This window comes from Canis aureus, chromosome X (genome assembly GCF_053574225.1).
Source record: "Canis aureus isolate CA01 chromosome X, VMU_Caureus_v.1.0, whole genome shotgun sequence".
Lineage (NCBI taxonomy): Eukaryota > Metazoa > Chordata > Mammalia > Carnivora > Canidae > Canis > Canis aureus.
Genome location: NC_135649.1, coordinates 32965251 through 32975154, shown reverse-complemented (window position 1 = coordinate 32975154; position 9904 = coordinate 32965251). Strand labels below are relative to the sequence as shown.

The 9904-nt window shown below is 49.0% G+C and overlaps 1 protein-coding gene across 1 annotated transcript; it reads left to right on the top strand.

Annotated features, from left to right (window-relative positions):
* Window positions 1–6285: 6285 nt before the first annotated feature.
* On the top strand, window positions 6286–9528 carry ZCCHC12 (zinc finger CCHC-type containing 12). Its single transcript, XM_077887393.1, has 4 exons — window positions 6286–6514; window positions 6861–6912; window positions 7122–7263; window positions 7677–9528. The coding sequence occupies exon 4, from the start codon at window positions 7800–7802 to the stop codon at window positions 9006–9008; it is 1209 nt and encodes a 402-aa protein (XP_077743519.1). The 5' UTR covers window positions 6286–6514; window positions 6861–6912; window positions 7122–7263; window positions 7677–7799; the 3' UTR covers window positions 9009–9528.
* Window positions 9529–9904: the final 376 nt, after the last annotated feature.

Genomic DNA, 9904 nt, shown 5'->3' with positions numbered 1-9904 from the left:
CCCACCTCAGATTCCAGTCTCAAGTTCAGGCTGTTCTTTATGTTTCTGTCTGGCTATGGGTTGGAGGTTCCAACGACCTCCTTAGGTTTGATTAGTTTGCTAGAGTGGCTCATAAGAGCTTATGAAATGCTTATGTCCACCAGTTTATTAAAGGATATGATAAAAGATATGAATTAATAGCCAGATGATGGGCAGCCCAGGTGGCTCAGCGGTTTAGCGCCGCCTTTGGCCCAGGGCGTGATCCTGGAGACCCGGGATCCAGTCCCACGTCAGGCTCCCTGCATGGAGTTTGCTTTTCTCTCTGCCTGTGTCTCTATACCTCTCTCTCTCTCTCTGTGTCTCTCATGAATAAATAAATAAAAATAAAATCTTTTAAAAAATAGCCAGATGAAGAGATACAGAGGGTGAGGTCCCAAACAAAGGAGTTTCTGTCCTCATGGAGCTCGGGGCCTGCCTTGTTGGCATGCCAAAGCATTCTGGTTTCCCAAGCATGGGAGCTCTCCAAAAAGCTGTCCTTTGGGGTTTTTGTGGAAGCTTTATTACATAGTCTTGATTGACTAAGCCATTGGCCATTGGCTGATTCAACCTCCAGCCCCTCTCCCTTCTCCAGAAAGGGTGGCACTAAAAGTTCCAACACTTTAATCACTTGGTTGGCCCTCCCAGCAACCAGCTACTGCCCTTGTGTGGGGTCCAAAAGTAACCTGCATTATGACAAGACACTCACGTCCCCTTTATGGCTCTGAAGCATTTGCAGGAATGGTGAATGAAGACTCAATATATTTGAGAAATATATTTTGGTCACTTGAATGACAAAATATATATTTCTCATAAATCATTATGTCGTACCCCAGTACATTGTTGAATAGAAGTGATAAGAGAAGATATTGAATTGTAGGTTTTGGGGAGCTTTTTGCTATTTCATTAAGTTCTGTTCTTTATAATTTCATGTTTTCTTAATCTTGTTGGGATTATCTTGTTTGCTTTTCTAAACCTTGCAACGGATACTTAACTCATCAGCTTTTGGCCTTCCATCATTGCTAACAGATACTCTTTCCTTTTAAGCATTGCTTTAGCTGCATCCCACAAGTTTTGATGTACTTGTATTATTGTCCAACTACAGATGTTTTGTAGCTCCACTATCATTCTTCTTTGACCCACCAGCTATTTCAGAATGTGTATTATTTTAATTTCCAGACATACAGAGATCTTCCAGTTGTCTTTTATAGTTATCAATTTGTAACTCATCTGTGTTATGATCAGATTCCAAATTTTTTAAATGTGTTGAGGCTTGCTTTCTGGCAAGTCAAATTTTATGGATGTTCTGTATATATATTCTGTAGTTGTTGGTTGCCGTGTTCTTTTCTTTTTTAAATATTTTATTTATTTATTCATGAGAGACACAGAGAGAGAGGCACACAGGCAGAAGGAGAAGCAGACTCCCTGCAGGGAACACGATGTGGGACTCAATCCCAGGACCCCGGGATCATGACCTGAGCCAAAGGCAGATGCTCAACCACTGGGCCACCTAAGTGCCCCTGGTTGCAGTGTTCTATACATTGGTTATAAGCTCAAGTTACTAATTATGTTTTTCAAAAATTATATATCCTTAGAGACATGTTTTTTTGTCTCTTTGATGAACTATTGAGAGAGATAGGGAAAGACCTCCCCCTCTGATTGTATATTTGTCTATTTCTCCTACTACTAAGTTAACTTTTCCTTTATATATTTTTGAGGTTTGGTTATAAATGCATGATCATTCTTGGTAAATTGAATCTCTTATTGTTATGAAATGACCTTTTATATCTCTAATAATGTTTTTTGCTTTTTTTAAAGATTTTATTTATTCATTCATGAGAGACACACACACAGAGAGGCAGAGGCACAGGCAGAGGGAGAAGAAGCAGTCTCAAGGCAGGGAGCCTGATGCGGGAATCGATCCTGGGACTCCAGGATCACGCCCCGGGCCAAAGGCAGGCGCTAAATGGCTGAGCCACCCAGGGATCCCTGTTTTTTGCTTTTTAAGTATATTTTGTCTGATATGAATATCGCTATACGAGTTTTCTATCACTTACATAATTATTTGTATGATTTATCTCTCTCCATCTTTTTGTCAACCTACCTGTATCCTTATAGTTTGGATTTCTCTTTCTCTCTCTCTCTTTTGAAAAGACTTATTTATTTTTATTTGAGAGACCATAGGGGAGCGGAGGGACAGAGGGAGAGAAAAACTGAAGCAGACTCTGTGCAGAGCACAGAGCAGGATGCCAGCTCCATCTCACGACCCTGAGATCATGATCTGAGCTGAAACCAAGAGCTGGAGGCTTAACCGACTGAGCCACCCAGGTGCACTGGATTTGTCTCTCTTAAACAGCATATGGATGTATTTAATAATCCTAGCTGACAATACTTGAGCATTTAGCTCATAAGCATTTAATAAATTATTGATATATTGGGGTTTTAAGCTACCATTTTTTTTCAAGCTACCATGTTATTTTGCACTTGTATTGGTTCCACCTGTGTCTCTCTTGCTTCTTCTTTCTTGATTTAAAAGAATTGAGAATTTTTTTCTTTTTCAATTATTTTCCCTCTCCTAGTTTGAAGATTTACATTCTGTTGCTGTTGTTTAAATAACTACATCCCACTACTTCCTACATACATAATTACCTTTGATGAAAGTCTAGGTTTAGTAAATACCTAACTTGTTTCCAATATGAAATGAGGTTCTCAGGAAACTTGAGCTCCATTTACCCTGCTTCTGACGTATTTTCATATTGTAAAGTACTTTATTTTTTTAAAAAACAGAATGGACGTTTTATGATTCCTTCCTCCATCAATGTTCACTTGTATTGCCCACGTACCATTACTTTCCTTGCTCTTCATTCCGTCCCGCATTTTGTTCTTCTAAGATCATTTTCTTCCTGAAGTGCCTCCTTTAGAATTTCCATTAGTGCAATCTGCCGGTGACAAACTCTCTTAGTTTTTGTTTGTCTAAAAATATCTTTTTTTATCACCGTCTCGTTGAATATTTTCATTAATGATACCGCCCTCGGGGTCCCAGCTTAGTCTGGGAAGGGCCTTTCATAAACATCCCCATTCGGGCTTTAAATTCCAATGAGCCAGAGCTCTGGTGCGAAGTGTCTGCAGACCCTTGGCTACTTCGGAAGCAAAATGTCTGTCTCAACAGGACTGCTGGAGATGCTTAAGTGACATAATGGATGGAAACTTCCTGAAAAAGAGAAGCAAGGCAACCAAAGGTACGTAGCTATTACTGGTTCAGCTGAAAGTTTTAGCTCCTGTCAGTTTTTTAAAGTTTAGGTTTTGCAATTGGAAAATAAAATGTGGCCTCCTTAGAGCTACCAGAGAGCCTTGGATCGTTGCAATTGGAAGTGTCCGCTGACACCCCCAAAAGCATGAAGCCAGAGATAAGGGAGGCTCATTAATCGGCTGGAGCCAGCTTAGCAGATGCTCCTCCCAGCCCTGCATGGAAAGACCCTCTCTTTGTTCTAATGACCCAACCCAGACACCTGATACTCCATTCATTTCCTTTCAACATTTTTGTTGGAGAGCTCCGGGGTCTAGTCTTTGTTTTTCTGGATGCCACCAGGTCCAGCGGCAGATCACTTGACTTGGTGGTGAAACCATTCAAATTGAGAAAAAGAAACTGCTTAGAGGCCAGGGTCAGAAATTGTAGTGCTGGGGAAATGAAGGAACAGTCTGATGTTAACCCATAATCTACTGCCGGCATTACCTCGACTCTGCAAGGGGACCAGCCTGTCTTCTCCCTGCCTCTACCACCCCTTACCCTGCACAGTTCCATCCACAAGAGACAGGCCACAAACGTGAGCTTGGAAGGTGGTTCACCTCCAAATTTGGATGGTGTATGCCAAGGAATTCTAAGTACTAGGGTTAGAAATATGAAAGCAGAAAAGAGCAGGTGAAGTATCTTGCCAGGCTAAAGAAGAACCCAGCAGGAGTGGAAGGGCATCCAGTTGCTCATGTACTTCCAGGTGTCATCACCAGTCAAGCAAGCAACAGCAACAATTCTGCACTTGTGCAGTGCATGCCACCACCACTCTGAGCCCCCAAAGTCCCACAGGGATCTCCTAGCTACATAGTACATTAAGGAAAGGAGACATGCTTCCCTAGAACCAGGAGGAAGGGAAAAGAGGGTGCTATGGGCTGAACTGTGTCCCTCCACAGTACATGTGTGGAAGCCCTGGCCTCCAGTACCTCAAAATGTAGCTATATTTGGAGATGGGCTCTGAAAAGAAGCGATTAAGTCAAAATGAAGCTGTTAGAGTGGGTCCCAGTCTAATCCAACTGGGGTCATTATAAGAAGATGAAATTTGAAGGGCACCTAGTGGCTCAGTCGGTTGAGCATCAGCCTCTTGGTTTCGGCTCAGATCATGAGCTCACAGTGGTGAAATCGAGCCCTGCGTCAGGCTCTGTACTCAGCGTGGAGTCTGCTTGAGAGTCTCTCTCCCTCTCTCGGATAGATAGATAAATACATAAATTCTTAAAAAATAAAAAAAGAAGAGGAAATCTGAACATCAGAGCAGGCACACAGTGTCAACCCTGTGAAGAGGCTGCAAGAGAGCAACTATGTGCAAGCCAAGGAGAGAGACCTCGGGAGAAACCAATTCTGTGGGCACCTTAATTTGGATTTCTGGCCCCCAGAACTGTGAGAAAATAGATGCCTGTTGTTCTAGCTACTGTGGTACTTTGTTACGGCAGCCCTAGCAGACTAATATGAGGAGCCACTGGCTTCTGACCCATTCACTCCAGACAGCCCTGCATGCTGTTTTCATGGAGTCACTCCTTCTTTGAAGCTGGTGATGCCAAATCAAGCAAAGGAGAGGTTCGTGCAAGAGCTCACAGAAGGGCAACCTAGACCCTTGTCCTCAAATTGGGAAATGGAAGAAGCATATCACCTGCAGAGGGCTGTGGTTCGGGGGTGCAGTCCACTTGTGTGCTATTCCTCACACTTCTTCCTCAAGTACAAAACGAAAGAGAAAGATATTAATGAAGAAAGACTGGAAGGGAGTGGTTTTTAACCACTGCTGGACCACAGGCCCATTGAAAAATCTACAAAGCTGTGGACTCAGGAAAAGACAGAGTCTATATTGGCTTCCTGTGGCTGCCATAACAAATCACCACAAGCTCAGTGGTTTAAGCCAAGAGAAATTTATACTCTCAGAGTTCTGGAGCCCAGAAGTCCAACATCAGTTTCTCAAGGTGGAACCCAAGATGTGGGCAGGGCTGTGCTCTGTTCTTTGCCTCTTCCAGTTTCTGGTGACTGCCAGCACTCCTCTGCTTGTGGCCACACCACTCAACCCCCTGCACCTGTCTTGATGCCATCTGCTCCGCTTCTGCATTCATCAGCTCTCCCTCTTCTCTCTCACGAGGACATGTCATTGCATTTAGGGCCCACTCAGATACTCCAGGATACTCTCCCCACCTCAACATCCCTAACCTACCCACAAATGCACAAGACTCTTATTTTACAAGGTAACATTTATCGGTTCCAGGGATGAGGACTTGGTATATTTGGGTGGCCATGATTCAGTTTCCTAAGGACTCCAGAATCTTTGCATACAATTTCCGGAAGACCATGGACCCCAAGTAGGGGCATCTGCTCTGGAGCTGCATTTCACCACAGATACTCTGGAGGCAGGTCCATTTACTTATTCACCATGGTCCCTGCATCCTTTCAGAATGAACAACAGCGCTGGTTAAAAATAACACAGCGCAAACCACACCCAGCTCTAGTCCTAGGAAAGGAGAATCCCCCAGATACCGGGCCCAGGAATCTGCATTTCTAACAAGCGCCCCAAAAGAATTCTCATGCAGCCAGCCTTGCACCCATCCTTTAGTGAGTACTGGTCAAGAGCCTGGAGGCCTGGGGAGGCCTCTTCTCACAGAAGAATTGGGCGAGCCTGTTTGCCCCAGAGCGCGCTACTGCTCCTCCCCCGCCCCGCCCCCCAAGGTGAACTAAGGTTCTTGTTCCTTTGATTTCGATGCCATTCTGTGTTTCATGCGCCCGCCCGGCCCCAAGGCGCGGAGTTGAGCCAGGGGAGAAAGAGGGGAAGCGGGGGTGGGGGGGCGCAAACTCTTGCAGCCCGGCAGTGAGGCTGCACTTGACGCCGCGCGGCCCTCCAGCCTGCCTCGCACCCCCTCCGGCGGCCGCCTCCGCGGGCGCGCTCGAGCATCCGGCTGGAGACTGCGCGGGAGCCCGCCCCCGCGCCCCGCTCATTGGCCGCGCCGGCCTCTTCGTCACGCTCTTTTGTCTCCGTGCGCAGAGGATAAAAGCCTCGGCGGCTGCCGTGGGAACCGCGCTGTCGGGACTCGGCTACCCCTCGCCGGGAGGCCGTGCGGAGCAGCTCCCCGGGCAGCTCCCGGTCGCCTGGCGGCCGAGGCCGTGCCCGTGCCTTTTCCCTGCGGGGCCGCGGAGAGCGGAAGGCGGCATCCATCGCCCGCAAGGCCTGAGCGTCCGCTGCCCACCGGCCCAGCACAGGTGAAAAAAAAGGGGGGTGCGCGATCGCCCCGGCGCGGAGAGAGGAGGGGAAGCTCCACCGGTCCTGGGCGGCTCCCCGTTTGGGGAATCGAGGACTGCGTGGCGGGGGAAGGGGCACTCCGGTGGCCCGGCTGCCTGAGGGAGGAGGTGGGGTTCTGCTGGATGCTGCCCAATGGGTAGGATTTGCCTGGATTGAGAAGGGGGCGTTTTCGGGGGGAGGGGGCACGGGGTCGGGGTGGGGGTACGGACGCAAACTGTCTTGCCTTGAACCCCCTTGGCATCTCCTCCTCTGGAGAGGAGTATGTGGGTGTGCGTGTCCAACTCCTATTCCCTGTCTCCGTGGCAGGCCATTAAAGCCGGATGCGAACTTGGATTCTGTGTGGCTGATTGCGGAGCTGGTAGGCCGACCATTTCCCGGGGGAGATGTCCTGGGGCGGGGGTCGCTTTGGCTCGTCCTCAGAAGGTGGGAGAGGAATTTTCCGCCCGCCGCCCGCGGAGGCGGCGGCGGGGTGGGGGGGGAGCTGGGGTGGTGCGGGGAGGGAGGGAGGGGGATGAGGGATGAGGCCGCTCCTGACCCTGCCCTCCCCTGCCCTCCGCGGCGGCGCAGTCTGGACGCCCCGAGGTCCCGGATCGGCGACCCCCGGTGGACAGAGAACTAGCGTAGCCGGACGACGAGCTTTCGCACCAAGGCCACCGGTTGCAGAAGCTGGGAGTGAAATAAAGGCGCGCGCGCCGGGTCCTGCGCTCCTGTAAGATTCTGAGAAATAACGGGGGAGGGGAGAACTTTGAGAAGGGGGTGTGGCTGGGACCTGAGGCCAGGAGGTTAAGGAGACCAGACCTTATTTATTCCTACAAATCTGTGACCACTGTGCTCTATTTTGAGAGCCCAATGTCAGCTTCCATACACTCTCATACTTAGAATTAGAAGCAACAGTTGCCCTCCTGGACGACTGGCGGGAGGGGATGGATGTGGCTGTAAAAAGCACCCTGCTAGCACGGAGACACCGGCTGGCTCCGTGAGGTTGTAATTGCCAGTCTCCTAGAAGATATTTTTAGGGCAGTGGGCAGATATAAAATGTACTGCAGGACATTCGGGAAGGGAGAAACCCAATTGCAGCCAGTTCCCTTCTTAACTCCTCCCCGTTGTTTTTCTTTTCCACAGCCCCTACCGAGATAGGAAGAAGGCAGAGTGCCCCAGCGCGCCCGCAGGTTAGGCTTCCCCACAAAGCCTGAGCAGCTTGTTGTGTTCGGATACCGGAGCGTCGATCGCCGTGAGCAGTCGGTCATGGCTAGCATCATCGCGCGCATGGCTCATAGCCGGCGGCAAAACGCCCCCTTGCCGCCCTGGGCCCATTCTATGCTGCGGTCCCTGGGGAGGAGTCTCGGTCCTTTAATGGCCAGCATGGCAGAGAGAAACATGAAGGTGTTCTCGGGGAGGGTGGTGCCGGCCCAGGGGGAAGAAACCTTTGAAAACTGGCTGATCCAAGTCAATGGGGCCCTACCCGATTGGAGTATGTCCGAGGAGGAAAAGCTCAAGCGCTTGCTGAAAACCCTCCGAGGCCCCGCCAGGGAGGTCATGCTTTTGCTCCAGGCGGCCAACCCCAACCTAAGTGTGGCAGATTTCTTGCGCGCGATGAAATTGGTGTTTGGGGAATCTGAAAGCAGTGTGTCCGCTCACGGTAAATTTTTTAACACCCTGCAGGCACAAGGGGAGAAAGCCTCCCTTTATGTGATCCGTTTAGAGGTGCAGCTCCAGAATGCTATTCAGGCAGGGATCATAGCTCAGAAAGATGCAAACCAGACTCGCCTGCACCAGCTCCTTTTAGGGGCCGAGCTGAACGGGGACCTGCGCTTTAGGCTGAAGCATCTTCTCAGGATGTATGCAAACGAGCAGGAGCGGCTCCCCAATTTCCTAGAGTTAATCAAGATGATAAGGGAGGAGGAGGATTGGGATGACACTTTTATTAAACAGAAACGGCCCAAAAGATCTGAGTCGATGGTGGAGAGGGCCACCAGCCCCGTGGCATGTCAGAGCTCCCCTCCGATAGTGGTGGACGGTGCTGACTGCAACGTGATAGAGATAGACGATGCCCTGGATGACTCAGATGAGGACGTGATCCTGGTAGAGTCTCAGGACCCTCCACTGTCCTTCTCAGCTTCCCCTCTCCCCAGACGCAGGGCCAGATCTCAGGATCAAGTGCTGGTCATTGATTCCCCGGACAGTTCCCGGGCTCAATCTCCTTCCACCAGTGGGGGTTCTGGGCACAAGAATGATGGCTCTGGGAATCTGCGTAGAGCCAGGAAGCGAAAACACACAATCCGCTGCTCATATTGCGGCGAGGAGGGCCACTCCAAGGAAACCTGTGACAATGAGAGCAACAGGGCCCAGGTGTTTGAGAATCTGATCATCACCCTGCAGGAGCTGACGCATACAGAGGAGGAGGGGCCGAGAGAGGCGCCTGGTGAACAAAATGACCCTTCTGAACTGCAGTGAGGTGGTAGCCCCTAGCCTTAAGTGAACCCTGACCCGTACTCAGTGTCCAACAGTGTGACAACTGGGGAGGGGAGCTTCTCGTTGCATGAATTCACAAAGCAGCTTTCTTTTTCAGAGCGGAGTAGAAAGGGTCTTGGATACCAGTTCTATGGAGGGAGACACAGCCTGACCTCTGTCCTTGCTTCCCCACTCCCCTCTCTGCCGCCTAAGGGTCTGTTTTCTCTGTGTGCCCATTTCCTTGATGGCTTTATTCTCTGTGAAAGTGGCATAATTCATCGTTACATCTTCAAAGTACAAAAAAGCGAAGTGCAAATTACCCCAAACTCTCCACCCTGATCTAACCATTGTCAACCCTTTGATGAGTGTTCTAGAACTTTCCCTATTCCTGTGTACCCAGATAGATATACATATAGATAAAAGTGATCAAATATAAGTGCTGTTCTATAGTCTGTATTTTTCCACCAAACGATATATGTTGTGGACTTCTTTCTATGTCAATATATATATATATATATATATCTATATCAGCATCTATTTCAATGCCTCTGTGTTATTATTTTAGGAAAAGTTAAGGAAAAAGGAATGAGAAATACAATAAAAAGCTATAAAGGAGTGGGGTTGTAGCTTGAGGTGGGGTTTTTATCAACCTTGATTTGCAGATGAGGAAAAGGGAAGAAGAAATGGGCTGAAATAGTCCCCAAAGGTAGATGGACAGGGCCCCTTGCCACAACTGGCCTGTCCCTTAGGTCACACAGCCAGGTTAAGTGTGCCCACTGGTTGACTGCCCCAATGCTTGCTTCTCTACCATGTCCAAAGGAGTCTGATGGAGGAGGGGTCTGGTGCTGAGCTAACAGCCCCCAAATGGGGGCTTCCAGCGGCACTGTTCCTGGATCATT

Bases quoted from the DNA above. Each gene is read 5' to 3' on its own strand.
- ZCCHC12 (XM_077887393.1), top strand. From the start codon at position 7,800: ATGGCTAGCATCATCGCGCGCATGGCTCATAGCCGGCGGCAAAACGCC.